Here is a 20,390-nt window from a genome sequence, read left to right on the forward strand (position 1 = left end):
TTAGCAACCAATGTTCCCCTACTATGAACGTAGCAAGAAGGAAATGAAAAATGACATTTTAAAATTCTAATTCCAGACAACAAAGTAACGGAAATGTAGATAAAAATAAAAAATATAATGAGAAAATTAACACTAAAAACCTCAAAAAATTTTAGTATAAACACTATTAAATCCAAGGTGTGAAGGTATAAGGATGTAGTAGAAAGACAATACTCCTAGTGTTGATATCTGAATCAACTTAACTTACTTAACCACAGATTAATGCTAAAGAATCAGTTAATTCCCACTCGAATTTTGACTGTTCAAATTTTACAATCCACTCCCGAGGCAAAATTTTAAATGTTCAAACATAACCCCAAAAAATTCATGAAAACCAGATGAAGATAACGACCAATCACGGCAAACGCAGGATGTCGTTAGTGTAGTCTGTATAACATCCGCTATCATTCATCTGCGCGAAGGACTAACATTTTTGATGCGTCGTCACCAAAATGGAACATAGAGAACAAAGGATTTTCGCGGAGCGACCTTTCTGATTCTTTAGTATTATACTGTGCCTTAACACTGTTATCTAAACTCAGACCATCCATTCAATGGCACTACAGTCCAAAGCCTTGGCCTCCTTCAACAAGCTTCTCCAATCATTTCGATTTACCGCTGTTCTTTTCCATGAACGCGTTCCCAGGAAGTTCCTGGCATCCTCATCGACTTCGTCTTCCCATCTCTTTTTAGGTCTTATCTAAACTCAGACACATTCGTACAATTTGAATCGATTTGAGATAGCTAAATCCCTAAATACCACCGTACCCTGTTTTTAAACCAGGAGGAGTAAACTCAAAAGACATATTATAACAACACTTTCAGGTCCGCCGACACGGCTCCCGTGTTCACATTGCTATCAACCAGCTGCCACCGACATTTACATTTCAAAAATTTTCCAATGACTGTATAAAAGTGGCATCTATCTAATCAGCCCTAAACATCCATCCTTGGATGTAGGCCTCCTCTTCCTTCTTCCATGCCTCTCTATCTTGTGCAATTTGCATCCAATTTGACCCAGTGTGTTTCTTCAGGTCATCCGACCATCGCATCTGTGGCCTTCCCCTTTTTCGTTTGTGGTTCCACGGTCTCCAATGTATAATCATCTTAGTCCATCTTTCATCCTTCTGCCGTAGTGTGTCCGGCGAACTTCCATTTAAGCGTTGCTACTTGGGTAGAGACAAGTGGCATATGAGACAAATATTTGATATTGGCCCGGAGCTTAAAGTGTTAACCTATGAAATGCCAATAGTGACAACATTTCATAAATGTCAATAGTGTCAAAATTTCATAACAGAGGAGTAAACTTGCCTGTGGTAGGACTAATTACAAACAAGCATTACGGCGCGGTAAATTTGAGTTACTCCTCCTAGTTTAAAAACAGATCTTAGTAAAAGTAAAGTTCCTCTTCTGGATAAGGTCCTATTGTTAGGATTTTCAGGTCGCGCTTGTGCACCTAACATGATTTAACGACCACTTACGTAGCCGAGGCCGACGGCTTTGCGTGCCCGCCGAAACACGGTGGCGGCTCAGTTAAATTAGAAATTTAAAATTTTTTCAGTGTCGGGAATCAAACCAGTGCTCTTTAACTTGTTAAGCCAGTAATATAGCCACTGCGTTACGGCCGAAACTAGTGTCTTATATTTTGGTAGGTTGAGTACCTTATTGAATATTGTAAAATATTTTCCTTACTGTTGGTATTCGTTTCTGCGAAAATTTAGTCATGATAAATCGTATAACTTTCTCATCACAATTGAAGAAGTGAGAGCATGAAAGAGTTATGTAACAAAATATAAAAATTCCATCTGTCGATGGGAATGAAGTTGTTCTGTGTATTACATTGTGTTTTGACGCTGAGCCCAGTCCTCTAGAGATTTTATTTACTGAGATACTGGGGTCATAAAGGAGGTTTGTGTTCAGAAAATATAAAGTTTTTTGGCAAACAGGAGATATGTAACATTATTAAGCACATACGTCCAGCCTCCACTAGTAACAAATATTTTTTATGGCGAATGAGATATGTGACCACAAATAACACATACATCTTCTATGCATTGAAAAAAATTCACACCAATTAAGAGTACAATTTAGAAAATAAAAATGAATATAAAAAAATGCCAGGTCAGAGATAAGTCCAATTATTTCAGAACCAACTTTTTGTCACATAACCCATTCAGGCACTCACCTCTTCAATTATAATACATAATAATAATAATACGTAAGTTCATTTTCTTATGTTTGCAGTCTTGCAAGACATAAGAAACGGCTTCAACCCGCACAATAATAGGGACCTTGCATAAAATTTTAAATTCTAAAAAAATGTTATAAATCACAACAGAACATAATTTAAAACATGTATCAAAGATAAAAAAGTTTTGTTTGTGTTCCGTTTTGCCCCTAAAGACGATAATCGAATTACTGCAGCTAGCCCAAAACGCGTCGTGACGTAATATGGTTGTGTTTACATTCTGCGACAACAAAGTAAACAAAATTGTATATAATTTTAAATTAGACATTATAAACGTCAGTAGAAAATATGTTTGATCGTTTGAACTATTTTAAAAACATAGAAAACTTGTACTTTTACAAAAGGGCACTAAACAACACTTAGTGTTTTCTTTTATTTTCCATAGCAAACCTTCTTTCATTTCCTTCAAAAACTGTATCAAACTCCAATCTCAACAAACTGGTATATATTATTACAATGATATAGGATAAATGTCATTAGAATATAAATATTTTTCCCTTATTGCGCGACGATGAGCTGGCCAAATACCCAAGTAGGTGGAGGCCAATAAACTAAAGAATAAGAAGAAGAATATACCTAAACATAACCTTAGACAAGGAAAAAAGAGAGGACGGGTAACACCCATTTAACACACACGTTACAAAAGTGAAGCCAGTTTTTGGTTTGTTTGTCACCAGAAACATGGCGGTCACGTCAAAAATAACAATGGGTTGCCAGTGGTGGGTGTTCGTTGAAGGTTAAAATTTCATAAAAAATAAAGTAAATCATCATCTAAAACTCGTAATAAAAACATATGTATGTATTGAAACATATGTACGTAATATGAGCAACTTAATAAAACATTTACCGTACACAAATTCTTCATTTTAAATACATTTCATGTTTTTATTTTAAATACTCAATGCATAACAAAGCCCAAAGATACGTCGATGATCAAAATCCCTGGTGTCAGTTTGGCTTCACTTTTGGTCATAGGATTACTCGTCCTCTCTCTTTCCTTGTCTAAGAACATAACCATAAATATAACCATAAAGTTCACTATGTGACGTCACGGGTCTTTTGAACTATTTTAAATCACAGAAGACTGTAAATTTGTACTTCTAAGTTATTATGAGTTTTTGAAGCGTGAAATTTTGGAAATCTCATTTTTAAACAAAACTAAACATTATTATGTAATAAAAAAATTTGCAAGTTCCCTATTACCTATGGTTGGTACAGTATAAATTCCGATACACGTCATCCGCGTCATACCAAGTGACGTTACATGATACCAACACAAAATATTCAAGTCGTAGGTCTGTTCGTTCTTAGAATCTTTTAGCCAAGTACACTGGAATTACAGGCATTAGACATATTTTATTAATACGCGTAGAAATAATATTTGAAGATTTCCAATAATGTAAACGTAAATGCACCAAAACTTGTTTAATTTAATTTATATGAGTGGATTAGAAAGCGATTTTATGAAGCACACTTATACGGATCACACTTAAACTGCGATCGAACGAAGGTGATATTTTAGCATACATTGGTAACACTTATTTGACAGTTGCGGTGTTGACACTTCAGTTTTGTTTTTATTTTTTACTATTATAAGAAATGTATAAATGATATCAAATATAATAATATATTAATATAATATATTTATATTTGATATTATATTTATTATCTTTGAGCATTAAAATTAAGCTTAATTTTTCATATGTTTAAACTGATGATAAAAAAACATAAGATGGATGAAAAAAGTAAGAAAGACTAAAATCTGGAAACAGAAGCATGTACTGGTGTGTAACTTCTAAACATGACACTTGTTTTAGATTGTTCAGAAATTATGTATTATAAAACTATCATATGCATATGCAATAATTATTGTAATGTATCTGTTACCGACCAAACCCGATTTCAGGATAAACTAGTTTTTCCTAGGTCAAACTAGTTTGTCCTGAACGTGTTAGGATAAACTAGTTTGGCCTAGGCCAAACTACTTTGTCCTAAACGCGATAGGATAAAGTAGTTTAGCCCAGTCCACACTAGTTTATGCTGATATTAATACGAACACTGCAGGATAAACTAGTACGGCCTAGTATTAACATTATAGTACACCTACAAAGCATAAATAAATAGATATTTAAACTGAATAAAATACTCTGTAATACAAACAATCATATTATAAAAAATAATCAGTATTTTTTTTTATAAAAGCAATAGTTATTATACCTCAATTTATAAAACATATTATTTATTTTTCCATCGAGTGCTTTGCTGTCACCTAGAATTGCGAAGTATCATTGCCTTCTTGCACTTGTATCTGTTTGTAGAACACTTTTTGTTGCAGCTGCATTTGATAATATTTATTTCAAATCAGAATTCAACATTTACCACCAAATTTTTTGAGAGGAAGCAGATATAAACTGATATAAAATGCAGCTGTAACAAAAACTGTTCCACAAACAGATGCAAGTGCAAGAAGGCAATGATACTCCGCAATTCTAAGTGTCACCAAAGCACTCCATGGGAAAATAAATCATAATTTTTATAATTGAGGTATAATAATTGTTGCTTTTATAAAAACACATTTAATATTTTTTATTATATGATTGTTTGTATTACCAATACATTAGTTTTAACGACGAATCATTATTGTTTTAATAAAAATCATTACTTTCCAATTACAGAGTATTTTATTCAGTTTATCTGTTTATTTTGGATTTGTATGGTGCTTCTCAGAGGCCTTTTTCAGTGCGACACAAGTGACAGAAAAAAAGGTACGTCCGTGATACATACAAATTTATAACATTTATTCCAGTTGTTGATAGATGGCGCTATAATCGGAAAATAAATGATTAAGGTATTTACCCATTATTTACCTATTACATATCTATACGGCCATAATTTAAAGTTCTTCTCGGTTTTTCAGTGTGACATTAATGACGTAATATATGATTTTAACAATGTAGAGAATCATAGCATGACATTTTAGTTAAATCTGACAGTTGTCAGAATTGTAATTTGGTAAAAAGACAAATCAATTGTGTTAATTTCATTTATAAAAAGGTATGTTCTTTGATTTTTTATAGTCTATAAATTGTACAGATTATAGTTGTATAGATAATACATAAATCATTTTTTGTTTAATCACGGACGTACCTTTTTTCTGGCACTTCCAACTTAATGCTTCTTCTTCTTCTTCTTCTTCTTGTAATAGGACTATGTCCTGTTTCTTCTGTTACAGTCTTTGCTGCGATCCGGAGCTCCAACTCTCGTAGCATCGTTTTTTGGGTCTTCCTATGGGTCGCTTGGTGTTGGGCTTCTGTGTTTTCGCCCAATGCGCCATACGTTCAGGGTCCATCCGATCTACGTGGTCCCTCCACATGCGTCGTCGCGCTCTTGTCCATCTCACTACGTCCTGAACGCCTAGCTCTCTCAATGTGTCTTCGTTTCGTACTCTATCTCTGAGTGTGATACCTCTTATGGATCTTAGGGTTTTCATCTCTGTTGTTCTCATTATCTGTTTGGTCTTTGTTGTCTCGGCCCTTGTCTCAGCTGCGTATGTCAGTACGGGTCTAACACATGTCTTATAAATGCGGACTTTGCTTTCGGTGCTCATATATTTATTCCGCCAGATTATATCCCTCAGGAAACCAGATATTCTCGCTGCTTTCATTGTCTGCTGTTTTGATTCTTGCCACAGATGCCTGTCGCTAGATATTTCCACACCTAAGTATCTGCAATCCATTACCTGTTCGATTATATGGTCGTCCACTACTAACTTACATCTAATTGGGTTCCTGGATATTACCATCGATTGGGTTTTCTCTTTGGATAGTGTCGGGTTATCGGCGGTTATTTTGAATTTTTGTAGTAGGCGTTGTAAGTCATCTTCGTTCTCGGCTAACGCAACTTAATGCGTTAGAAAGAAATCGAAAAACTGTGACGCACTGAAAGATGCCTCTGAGAAGGAGTATACTACTTTATCCTGTATTAATAACAGGATAAACTAGTTTGTCCTAGGCTAAACTAGTTTATCCTATCGCGTTTAGGACAAACTAGTTTGGCCTAGGCCAAACTAGTTTATCTAGAAATCGGGTTTGGCCGGTAACATATCGATCAGAAAACTTAAACTTAAATAAGGTTGAAGAAAAAACATTGATTAAGAGTTGAAAATCTAGGTGTAATCAAACATTTCAAAATAAATAAGTAATGAAAAAAGTGTTGTTTCTTTTTATTCTATTTTACTTATTTATATTACACAAGGGGCTCATCGTTTTTATCATAAGATTATTACTTAATTCCTGTTTACTATTTTATATTTATTTACATTAAATATTAATTTATTTTGTTGTATAATCCACTTCTGCAATAATTATGTGATATATTTGATTTAAAATGAATTCAGGAATTTTTTATAAATTGGCAACAATGTCAACTTAGATCTCTAACGTATATAATGACGTGCATCGGAATTTATACTGTACGATACATATCCATAATGAAGAATTATAATTGGTCAACAATTTTTACTTTTTCGCTGTATATTTACAAACCTTTCCAAATTATTCTTTACACGTGACTTCATACTTTACTACATTTCATGATTCCTCTAAAGACAACGACATTAAATGCGTGAAAGCATGTTTTACTACAACCTTCGTATTTTCCACCAATATTACGTAAGCTCCTGATGGTATTACGTCAGTTTCTCCGTTAATTTCTTCAACAGGTTCACCCGTTTCGGTATTCCAACATAAAATTCCTTGATCATAAAAGGAGAGTAACAGTCCGTTGTCGATGCAAACACCTTTTAATCTAGAAAACATAATACGGTTAAGTTTTGAATACCAAATATTAGAGAAAAAGAAGTACATAAATAAACTCACAACAGAAGATTAAGAGCGGCTTCACACACATACGGTCGCCGGTTACACGGCAACGTTTACACGGACTGGTGAGCTTTCACACTTTGACGGTTTTGTGGTTCGTGTTGAAATGTCAGTCGATATTCACCATGAATCACAAACACATCGTTGTCATGTGTTTTCTCTCGGCATATAAAGAGAAAAAATAACTAGAAATGTGTGGATTTATCCCATTACTATGAAAAGAAAAAAGTTTTTTGCATTTTATACTCATTTTCTTGGAACTGCAAGAAGATGAAAACGATTTTTTTAATTACTTTAGGATGACAATATCCACGTTTGATGAACTACATTATCGGTTAAAGGATTCTCTTCAGCAACAAGCAAAACACATTTATGAGAGAATGCATTAACCCAGTGCAAATGTAGCAAATTTCTTATTGTTGATCACAATGTCAGATTTGAGCTTCCGAAATTACAGATCTTCCATGAACCAAGCTTGTTAAATGATCTGTATCAATTTACACATCAGCCATTTTTCATAAGTTAACCACAACAAACAATCAAAATTAGAAAGACGTCATATTTAGGACACATAATGCGCCATAGGGAATTTGAGCAGTTCCAGGTAATATTAGAAGGCAAAATCGAAGGTAAAATGTTAGAAGGCAAAATCGAAGGTAAAAGGGGTATATGAAGAAAGAAAAAATCCTGGCTCCGAAACATCAGAGATTGGACCCACACAACAGGGAATTACTTAATTCATCAAGCCCAGAACAGAGAGAAATTTGCCATATTGATCGCCAACCTCGATAGAAAAGGCAATTAGGAGGAGGAAGGAGGAGGTCAACAAAAAGTCTGGGATCCTTCTACCCTCAAAAAAATCGCATACTTTTTTAATACACGGAAAGTCTGCTAAGAATGCATTAGATGTGAACGCACACATTGAATGTAATACCCCACTACGTGCCCGATCGCCGTGTATACGTCAACGTTTGTCAGGTCTTACCCGGGCTTATAGTGGGAATGCCCGGCGACAGCATGGTTCCCGGGTGCCGTTTAAACGAGCACGGGAATAAAATGTACACTCTTGCGTATTTTAGTTTGCGTGTTCATTTCACAAATAGACACGGATACGGTTTTGAAATAGACACGGAAACGGCAAGACTAATTTGGTTCCAAACAAGAGTTGATTTGAAAGAGCTAACCCCCAATGATAGAATGATAGAAGTATATATAATTTGGACCACATATACTACACATTTAAAGGTTTAAATTTGGATATGAGGCCATCTCAGATTTTGCCTTTTACAAAAATGGCGGGCATTCAAAATGGCGACTATACATATTATGTGACTAATAGCACGATAACTTTTGAACGAGACGTCAGATTTCAACCAAATTTGGTATATAGGTTCTCTTTTTGATGTATAAGATCGAGGTCTTAAACTGGAAGAATCGGTTTACCAGAAGTTGTGTTTTTACTGGTTTTTATGTAAAAATATGTTGTTTTTTTTTTCAATTCTTTCACCCTGTATGTATTAGTTTTTCAAAAAGTTAATACCGCCATTGAAAAGAGCGTAAAAATATTTTTTAGGAAATATTTTGAAGTTTTTAGTTATGTTAATTACCATTTAATAAATGCATAACGTATCTTCACATGTATCTGAGTGCGGCAGATTCGTGCAAATATTATAAGAATTATTGTGCAGTTAATGGTATTGTTTGTTTTTTAACCAAGAGGAGTGATTCAAATTTACCGGGCCGTAATGCTTGTTTCTAATTGGTCCAACCGCAGGCAAGTTTACTCCACTGTTATTAAATTTTGACACTAATGACATTTTTGGCACTTCTGTCATTTTATAGGTTAATTAAGTATATCAGCAATTTTTTGTGTTTTCTGCATTATTCCTTTAATTTTTAGATTTTTAGTCTAAAAATATATAAAAACAGTTCTGTTTAGAACTCTTTAGCGATGTGTTAGTGTAATATATATATATATATATATATATATATATATATATATATATATATATATATATATAAGCTGTACGCTCCCGAGGAAGCTGAAGCTGTTTTCACTTGAAGATCCTTTTTGTGGGGGATCATCCCATTCTGACTTTGGTTTTACAATTGCTGGTGTGACTTCGCTGTTTCCACTACCTTTCTCCATTCTTCTCTCTCTCTGATTTTGCTTCCTATATTTCTAATTTCCATACTTCTTAAGTCTTCTTCCACTTGTTGTCTCCATCTGAGTTTAGGCCTGCCTCTGGTTCTTGTACCTGGTGGTATCCATTCGGTTATAACTCTTAACGGATTGTTCTTCTCTCTTCTCATTATGTGTCCATACCATCTAATTCTCTGTGCTTTTGTTGCTCTTACTATGTTCTCTTGACCCATCCATTCTTGTATTTCGTGGTTCATCCATTGCCTTGCATCCTCTTCGTTTTCCCTCTTTGGTCCCAGAATTTTTCTCATAATTTTTCTCTCAAAAACTTTCAGCTGCTCTTCTTCTCTTGCTGTTAATGTGAATGTCTCCAAAGCATATAGCACTATTGGTCTTATGGTCGTTTTGTAGATTTTCATTTTTGTATTTCGGCTTATCTTCTTTGAAAATTTTTTTATTTCTGTAGAATGCTTTGTTTCCTGCTTGAATTCTTCTTTTCATATCTACACTTTCATTTCTTCTGTTGACTAATACTCCCAAATATTTGAATGTTTCAACCTCTTCGAAGCTGTGTGCGTCTATTGTCATTTCTGTCAGTTGCGTCTTCTTTTTTTTACTTACATTCATGTATTTTGTTTTATTTTCATTTATTTCCAGTCCTCTTAGTTTGGATTCGTTTTCTATTTCTTGAAAGGTTTTCTTTAATGCCTTTTTATCTGTTGCTACTATGGTTATATCGTCCGCATATCCAATTATTTGTACTGTATTTTTATTTATAGTTCCTGCGTTTGACAACTTTTTTATTATCTTATCTAATGATAAAATAAATAGTACAGTTGAGAGCGCATCTCCTTGTCTTACTCCATTTTTAATTTTTAATATTTCTGTTCTCTCTCTTCCGGTGTCTATTGTTGCTTGGGAATCTCGCATTGTCATTTCTATCATTCTTATAATTTTATTTGGTATTTTGCTCTCTTGTAAGTCTTGGATCATTTTTCTTCTACTTAGTTTGTCAAAAGCCTGTTTAAAGTCTAGAAAAAGTATATGTGCTTCTCCGTCGTACTCGTATGTTTTCTCTATCGCTTGTTTTAGTGTATGGATAGCATCTATCGTGGATCTTCCTTTTCTGAAACCGTACTGGTAGTCTCCTATGCTTTGTTCTGTGTGTATTGTTAGTCTGTCTCTAATTATACCAGTCAGTACTTTATATGTTACATTCAGTAAATTAATTGCTCGGTAGTTTTTACATATCCTGTGGTCTCCTTGTTTTGGGATTTTCACAATAATTCCTTTCTTCCATTCTTCGGGCATTGTTTCCTTATTCCATATATTCTGTATTAGTTCATAAATCTTTCTGTATAGTGCTTCACCCCCGTATTTTATAAGTTCTGCACATATTCCGTCGTCTCCCGCTGTTTTCCCGTTTTTCAGTTTGCATATTGTATCTTTTACTTCTGTATAGGTCAATTCTTCTTCTTCACCTTGTTCCGGGTTCATTATTGTTTCTCTTTCTTCTTCTACATCCGTTTCTTGATACATTTCTTCGAAATACTTCTGCCATGTTTCTGCTTCTATGGCTACATTAGCTGTCCGTTTTCTACTACCTAGCTTTAAGTATTGGTACAGTGGTTTTGAATTGTGTCTCTTATTTTCTGTTTCGATCTCGTTCATAATTTCGTCTACTTTTTTATTTTTCTATGATTTAAACAATTTCTTTGTCTTTTTCCTTTGATCTTGGTATTTTTCTCGTTCCTCTTCTTTACCTGTGCTTAGCCATTTCAATCTTGTTTTATTCTTTTCGCCCACTGCTAGTTTGCACTCTTCGTCAAACCAATTGTTTCTTCTTTCTTTTTGCATTTTTCCAACTACTTTCTCTGCTGCAGTGTTTATTCCTTGTTTGATTTTTTTCCACTGCTCCTCCATTTCTTGTTCCTCCTTGAACTGCATCTCTACATTTACTTCTTTTACAAATCTTCTTTTTACTCCTTTATCTTTCAATTTATCTACGTCCCATCTTCCCTGTGCTTTTCGTCTTTCATTCTTTGTTGTTTTTATTTTACATTTTGCAATCACTAGCATATGGTCCGAATCGATGTTTGCCCCTCTGTGAGATCTCACGTCATTTATCGACTGTTTGTGTGACTTTTTAATAAGTACATGGTCTATTTGATTCCCCTCCAGACTGCCTGGTCTCATCCATGTTATCTTGTGTATGTTTTTGTGTTTATATCTCGTGCTACTTATGTCCATGTTTAATGCCGCTGCTAAATTACATAATCTTTCTCCATTATTGTTTGTTGTGCTATGTAATGAGTTTTCCCCTGCAACCTCCCTAAAGCATTTTTCTTTACCTATTTGTGCGTTGAAATCGCCTATAATAATTAATATATCTTCTCCCGGGATTTTTTCGGCATTTTCTTCTAGTGTTTCATAGAACTGTTGTTTTATTAAGTCATCACTGTTTTCTGTGGGTGCATAGACATTTATTATGGACAACTTGTTCGGTTTGCTGTTTACTCTTATGTATGATAATCTTTGACTTATGGGTTTAAATTCCATAACTTTATGCCTCATTTCCCCTAACACAATAAAAGCAGTTCCTCCATATCCTTGTTTTTCTTCTCCAGCATACCATACTGTATAATTTTCTTTTTCGATTTTTCCATGTCCCCCCCCCCCACCTGGTTTCTTGAATTCCTGCAATATCTATATTGTATTGTTTCAACTGTGTCGCTAGCTCTTCCATTTTTCCTTCTTCTAGCAGTGTCCTGACGTTCCATGTTCCAATTTTTTTTTGTCATTTTTTTAATTCTCTTCCTTTTTTTTTGTATTTTTCTTATTATTTTGAATATACCGTGACTCATTTACCTCTTCGTTTGCATTGTCTGTTTCCTTTTCATCCATCCATTCTCTTTTGTCTAGTTTTTTGGGACATTTTCAATTTCTATAAGCTTATTTTCTCTTGAATTCCATTTTAGCACTTTGTCATTTATTTCTAATTTCTGGTATCTGATTTTTACTTTTGCTCCTTTGCTTCTCTGTTGTTTTGCTATGTCTCTGATTTCTTTTTGTATCTTTGCTTCCTTGAACGTCAGCGCTGCATCTATGTATATTTCTCTACAGTCTCTTGTGTATTTGAGTTTACCTTTTTCTTGCAGTATTTTCTGTTTGTCTTCCCAGCTCTTCGTTTCTATTATACATTTCTTGTATCCTATCTTAAACGCACTTTTAACTTCTATTTTCAGTTGCAGCTCTGTTTCCATAATTTTTTGTATGTTTTCTCTTAGTCTAACTTCATCTTCCAGATCTACCTGAATTCCTGTTATGATTAATTTATTGCGTATTTTTTCTTTATCGATCTTCTCTAATCTATTCTCCATGAGTGTTAACGCTTCTTTGAGTTCTTCGTTTTCTTTCTCCCATTTTTGTTCTTTTTTTTCTACTTCTCTTTTTAAATTTTCTGTTTCTGCTTTGTTTTGCTTAAGCTTCTGCTTAATATCTTCCAGTTCGTTTTTCATATCCTTGATTTCATCTTTAATCTCTGTTTTGCTTTCCAGGATATCTTCTTTAATTTCTTGCCTCATCTGGCTCAGCAATATCTTAATCTCCTCCATGTCCGTTAATATTGTACTTACTTTTTTTATGCGCGTGTCTGGAGCTTTTTTGCTTTTATGTTGCTCTTCTTTGTCTTCTTCAATCGAGCTGTCGTGCTCCGGTTTGTGTCTTTTTCCTTTTTTTTTTATTTTCTTCGTTGTTCATCTATTTGTCTTGTTGTTTGTTTTCTAGACTGAAAATCTTTATCAATATAATGCGAGAAAAATATATTTTTAGTTCACTTAAAGCTTATAATATACACAAAAAATAGGAAAATGTAACCTGTGTCTAAGTAATTATTATTATCTTCTTATTTTTAATTACGTTTTGGTAAGGTCTCAGATATTTTGCACACGCCGGCAACGTCGCAGAATATTTGGCCGTACTTCTGTTTGCTAATTTATTTATGGCTTTCAGTAATTAAATATTCATTAATGTTTAATTATACACGTTTTTGTTATATTCAATGTTTGTTGTATTTGTAACTTAAAAAAATATTGTTCTGTATAATATTATTGCAAATCTCCTCTCTTACGTGCATCAAATTAACAGAAAGATGACTTACAGTTGAACTGTTGAATTCACCACACACTTTGTGAAAATTTCACCAAAAACCAATGTTTACTTCCGTACTAAAACAACTTTTTTCACCAGAGAGCAAATCAACTTGTGTTCACACCAACTTTTAACTTTTAGTTGCCTATATAAAAATATATAAAAACAGTTCTGTTTAGAACTCTTTAGCGATGTGTTAGTGTAATATAATGTGTATGGATTATTATCATCGAAAGCTAATATGATCAACGAAAAAAGAAGATGAATTTGATGACTTTTCTAGTAACTTTCTTGGGTGTGATTCTGTCTTTTTAGTTTACTCCTCTTGGTTAAAAAATCAATTATAGAAGCATATAATTTGGACCACATATACTACACATGTAAAGGTTCAAATTTAGATATGAGGCCATCTCAGTTTTTATTCTTTTTGCAAAAATGACGGGCATTCAAAATGGCGACTATACGTATGTGACTAATAGCACGATAACTTTTGAACGAGACGTCAGATTTCAACCAAATTTGGTATGTAGGTTCTTTTTTTGATGAGTAAGATCGAGGTCTTGAACCGGAAGAATCAGTTTACCAGAATTTGTGTTTTTACTGTTTTTTATGTAAAAATGTGTTGTTCCTTTTTCAATTCTTTCACCCTGTATATATAAATTTTTCAAAAAAGTATTACCGCTATTGAAAAGAGTGTAAAAATGTTTTATATGAAATATTTTGAACTTTTTAGTTATGTTAATTACAATTTAATAAATGCATAATGTATGTTCACCTATGGGCGGCAGATTCATTTTGAATGCCCGCCATTTTTGTAAAAGACAAAATCTGAGATGGCCTCATATCTAAATTTGAATCTTTGTATGTGTAGTATGTGTGGTCCAAATTATATGCTTCTACTATTAAATGCACAATAATTCTTATATTATTATTTGCAGAATCTGCCGCATAGAGGTACTTAATATGAAGATACGTTATGCATTTATTAAATGATAATTAATATAACTAAGGAGTTCAAAACATTTCCTAAAAAATATTTTTACGCTCTTTTCAACGCCGGTATTACTTTGAAAAATTAATATATACAGGGTGAAAGCATTGAAAAAATAAACAACATATTTTTACAAAAAAATCAGGAAAAACACAACTTCTGGTAAACCGATTCTTTCGGTTTAAGAGCTCGATCTTATGCATCAAAAAAAGAACCTATATACCAAATTTGGTTGAAATCTGACGTCTCGTTCAATAGTTATCGTGCTATTAGTCACATATGTATAGTCGCCATTTTTTGAATGCCGCCTATTTTGTAAAAGGCAAAATCTGAGATGGCCTCATATCTAAATTTGAACCTTTATATGTGTAGTATATGTGGTCCAAATTATATGCTTCTACCATTAAATGCCCAATAATTCTTATAAGATTTGCACGAATTTTCGGCACATAGGTACGTGTGAAGATAAGTTATGCATTTATTACATGGTAATTAACATAACTAAGAAGTTCAAAATAATTCCTAAAAAATATTTTTTCGCTCTTTTCAATGCCGGTATCGCCTTTTTGAAAAATTAATATATACAGGGTGAAAGAATTGAAAAAAAAACAACATATTTTTACATAAAAAATCAGGAAAAACACAACTTCTGGTAAACCGATTCTTCCGGTTCAGGAGCTCGATCTTATACAGCAAAAAAAGAACCCATATACCAACTTTGGTTGAAGTCGGACTTTTCGTTTAAAAGCTATCGTACTATTAGTCACATATGTATCGTCGCCATTTTGAAGGCCCGTATTTTTGTAAAAGGTAAAATCTGAGATGGTCTCATATCTAATTTTGAACCTTTATATGTGTAGTATATGTGGTCTAAATTATATGCTTCTATCGTTAAATGCACAATTCTTATAATATTTGCACGAATCTACCGCACTACAAACTACGTACGGCTTTGTATTGCACATACGTCTTATATTTGTTTTTTATATTATGTACTTCTAAATTAAAAAAAATGTATGGCATTATTTATAAATCGACTCTTTGCTACCAATACCTCCTATATACAAATTTTATGCTAAATGACATTTAACCAAGACATTTCCATTCGTTGGATCTGTGGAAACAAAACATAATTTCGTAAAATCAAAGTTTCCTTTTTCTTTATATATTTTCAAAAAACTTTAATTTACTACTCAAAAAGTAGTACCAAATATTCAATCATAAAAACTATTATGATACGTGTAAGGTACATTTTTTTGCAATGCAGAATAATACTTTAATGTTCTCTTAAGGCTATGGGTACATAATTCGCAAATATTTTACGGCTATCCCTACTTTTTCTGTCTTTACACGGAAAATTATGTGTAGTAAAATTCACACTGGTATGGATATGTAAACATTACTAGAATGTCATTCTACTTGAAAATGTCATCATTAACTTAAAGAGATGGCTTTTGAATGTTCTTGGACAACTGCTATTTGTATAATTGCAAATTAATAATTCAGTTAATAAATGTGATAATATTTTCACTAACTATGTATTCAGTGATTGTAATAATTTATATGTACAACAAAAACTAATACTCAATCGGAAAAAGAGGAAAAGTGTTAAAGTGATTATTTAATAATATATTGTTACTATGTAACGCTTACAATTTTGAACATCTGTAACAACAAACTACTTGGATCACAGAATATATTATCCTGATGCATTCTCTGCTTGGATCTTCCACAAACAATACACAATAAATAACTTTTTATTAAGTTCACGTCTTAAATCAATTATTTATCAAATACACTATATATCAATATTATTTAATCAACAACTCAAAATATTCCCGATGCCATGTCAAGTATTTAAAATTGTCACCGATTGTCAGTGTCTGACTGACAATGTGCTGACAATATTCTATTCGACTGAGTGCGTTGTAAGACAAAGATAGATTTGGAAAATACAGTATTGCCCAAAATAAACAGTACTGAAACTGAAACACAGATATCTATTTGTGCGCGCTGTCATATTCAAATTAACTAGTATAGACCTGTTAAGTAATCCTTAAACAATTAATTATTAAGGCCTAATTGTTAAAAATGGTGTTAAGTACAGAGGAGAGAGTGTTTCTTGTGGAGCATTATTTTCGCTCATACGGAATCGGCCGACGTAATAGTGCAAGTCTGAAATACGTCTGTGATCAATTCACACAACGGTTTAATAAACGTTCTTCAAGTAATGCTGTAATTTTGGAGGTTGTTGAAAATTACAGCATTACTTGGAGAACGTTTATTAAACCGTTGTGTGAATTGATCACACACGTATTGCAGACTTGCACTATTACGTCGGCCGATTCCGAATGAGCGAATATAATGTTCCACAAGAAACACTCTCTCCTCTGTATTTAACACAATTTTTAACAATTAGGCCTTAGTAATTAATTGTTTAAGGATTACTTGACATGTCTATACTAGTTAATTTGAATATAACAGTGCGCACAAAGAAACATCTGTGTTTCAGTTTCAGTACTGTTTATTTTGGGCAATACTGTATTACCACGGACATGGTGCCCATTTTTTTCAAATCCTGAAAAAAAGAATAAATACTTTTAAGAAACTTAAACGCAGAATGAAAGACTAAATTATTACCGAGGGCCGAAAGTCCGTCAGAATAAATAAAAAGTTTATTTTGAATGAGATATTTGAAATTAAAAATCACACTAAATTTTCTCTTAGTTTTTCACTTCTGTAACTTATTAAAATAAACATTATATAAGTTCTTAGGTACTTTCGGCCCTCACTAATAACGTAATCTTTCATTCTGCGTTTAAATTTTTCAAAAATACTTATTAATTTTATCAGGATTCGAAAAAAATTAATCCCCATTTGAATAGCATTGCAGCCGAAAATACGTACCCATCCTCTTAAAAACACACACATAAAATCACAACTACGTAATTTAACACCGGTCTTTTTATTCTATTTCGACTGATCACCAATTAATAGCACCTATGTGCTGAATCACTAATTATTGTTCAGCTGAAATTAAAATATGTTTTAATAGAACATTAAAGTATTATTGTGCATTGCAAAAAAATGTATACGTATCATTCATACATAATAATTTTTTAAAGATAGTATTTTGGTATTACTTTGAGTTTTTTGAAAAATTTTAAAGAAAAAGCAAGGAAACATTGGTATTACGAAATTATGTTTTGTTTCCACAGATTCAACGAATGATAATGTTTTGGTTAAAATATGTCATTTTGCATAAAATTGGTATACAGTGATGAGCGCGCTAATAACCGGCAAAATAGCGCAAAAGATGGAAAATATATTAAATTGTGAGATAAAAAGAAATAAAACTAGTAGAGGTGTTAAGATTAGCGATAGTAACATATACATTGAATTTATATTGATTCTTTCCCACCTTTAGACGTATCAGAGGAGTATGTCATCAAAAACTGTCACTGTGACAGTGGCATTTCTCAAACTCGTCCGATACGTCTAAAGGTGGGAAACAATCAATACAATGTCAATTTTTAAGTTACTATCGCTAAATTTAACACCTCAACTTGTTTCATTTCTTTTTATCTCATCAACTTAATATGTTTTCCATCTTTTGCGTTATTTTGCCGGTTATTAGTGCGCTCATCACTGTATAGTAAGTATTGGTAGTATAACGTTTAAGTTTTCTGAGTGTAGATTTTATTAAGTTTTTTTTTAACACATGTGTTGCTATCGATAGATGCGATTCCCACGCAAAGTCTGGGCCTTTAATAGCTTGACATCGTCCTTGCCTCTCAAAACTCATTTAATAATTAGGGTTGCTAAGCCCTTTACGAATCTGTTTTTAAATATTTCACACAGTTTCCCATGATCTTGATTGGCTGGAAAACGCCACTCCACCAAAACGACGCTAACGTTCATAAAAAGGACAAATTCTAAAAAATCGGCATCTTTCTTGTGAGTTGAGTTTTGATAGAGTGCAGTCATGTGATTTCTAGTGGCCCTAGGTTTGGCAGACCCGGCTTGTGTCGGTTTAAGTTAAAAAAAAAAAAACAATATTTTATAAATACATTCAACACAATTGCGTTTTTCTATTTTTTAAAGGGTCCACCTAATGTCGCGTTATGCGATCGAACGTCAATTTTATTAACACTGTTACTGTTATTCTTTCGTGGGCCCTGATTCTAAATCAAATTTCGACCAAAAACAAGTCGCTTTCAATATGGCGACTGTCGAAATTATTTGACACGGAGATGAATGAATGGCCAAAAGCGAGGTTAGGTTTAGTTTAGATGTGTTTTGTTTATTTCTTGCAAGGAAAACTAAATCAAAAGGTATTATAATATAGCTGGGTTTAATTGAAATTTGCTTGTTTTGAGGAATTAGATAGAATAGTATTAAATTAGAAATATAATAATTGAGAATGTCCACAACATGAATCATCAACTCAATGAAAGATGTGAGGTAATAATCTGGGAAAATTAGTAAAAAACAAGGAAAATTAATTACCAGCTATTTTATTGCTGGACATGCTGAAATCAAATCTTAAGATTTCCTATATTAGTAATATAGCTGTGCAAAGTCCACAGAAAGTGTGCTATTTTGTTTATAAACAAATTAGCGCTCCGAAATCTTTTTTTTTTTATTATTGCTCTATAACTCCGAAAATTTTAACTTTAAACCAAAACACTCACATAAAAATTGACAGTAATTTAATTCTGCACATTGATAATTTATTCCAATTTCCTTCGACGGAAATTTTCTTCGGAAAATTCGGGTTTTCCAAACAAAATCTTTAATTTTCAACTAAAATTTGAGGGAAGTAATTATTTATCAATAATTAAATAATTTGGTGACAGTGACATAAATCTTTTTTGTTATGAGTGTCTTGAAGATATGAAAATTTGTATGTACAAAGAGGACCGGAATTAAAAGGTATCTAATGGTTCAAAGATTAAAATCCTGTTGTTTATAACTCTGTCGCAAATGCCGGTCAAATTTGACCGGTTATACCTGGAATCACTCCTCGCAATTCAATTTGTTTTTCTTCGAAAAGGACACAGAAGCCGTGCTCTTTTGAACAGTGTTAACTTAATTTAATTTAATCTAATATTTTCTGAGGGGTTCTATTTGTTTATAAGCCAAAAAATTGTTTCTTTATAACATTCCTGAGACCGCTCAAATGGTCCAATTTCAATCCTGTAAGGTACGTTGAATAGGTATAGTGCTTTTTTATATGAAAATCATAGTTATTCTGGTGTATCATAATCTTTCTGGTTATTATTTCGACCGAAATTTTTTAATTAACATTTTAATTATTGCTAAACTATTGGTTAGATTGTCGCCGGTCTCCTGATATACAGAGAGGGGCTAAATTATGGAATAAATTCATTTTCTCTAAAATGGACGATTTTAGAGAAAAATCCCGAAACAGGTCGATTTTTATTTTTAAATTAAATTTCTTGGCATATATTTCAAACTAGTGACGTCATCCATCCGAGCGTGATGACGTAATTATTTTTTTAAATAGAAATATGGGTTCGTGTTGTATCTCATTTACAAAGGCGTTCAATTCTCTATTCAGTATTATAAACATTAATATCAATATTTATACAGGGAGGCCAAAAAAATTTTTGAATTAAATTAATTGACGCAAGAAGAAGAATGCATGTAATTTATTTAACTCAAAATACATTCTATTGCTGTCAGAAAATAGAAAAAAATGTTTATTTTGCAAATAAACATTGCTTTTAGCTTAAATTAAAAGTTCAAACTGCCAATAGGTAGGAGGGAGGCTGTTTGTGATTTAATTTAAGCGAAAAGAAATGTTTATTTGTGAAATAAACCTTTTTTTCTATTTTCTGACAGCAGTACAATGTATTTTGAGTTAAATAAATTACATACATTCTTCTTTTTGCGCCAATTAATTTAATTCAAAAT

General features: G+C 32.7%; 1 protein-coding gene across 1 annotated transcript in view; it reads right to left on the reverse strand.

The window, feature by feature from the left end:
- Window positions 1-317: 317 nt before the first annotated feature.
- The window catches only part of LOC114334576 (uncharacterized), an 83,984-nt gene continuing 63,911 nt past the window's right edge, over window positions 318-20,390 (reverse strand). Inside the window, exons 8-9 of the mRNA XM_028284642.2 lie at window positions 3,303-7,093; window positions 318-2,874 (exon numbers count right to left, since the gene is read on the reverse strand). Of these exons, the coding sequence (XP_028140443.2) occupies window positions 6,877-7,093 (217 nt within the window). The 3' untranslated portion in view covers window positions 318-2,874; window positions 3,303-6,876. The remainder of the gene's footprint in view (window positions 2,875-3,302; window positions 7,094-20,390) is intronic.

Source organism: Diabrotica virgifera, chromosome 3 (genome assembly GCF_917563875.1).
Source record: "Diabrotica virgifera virgifera chromosome 3, PGI_DIABVI_V3a".
Lineage (NCBI taxonomy): Eukaryota > Metazoa > Arthropoda > Insecta > Coleoptera > Chrysomelidae > Diabrotica > Diabrotica virgifera.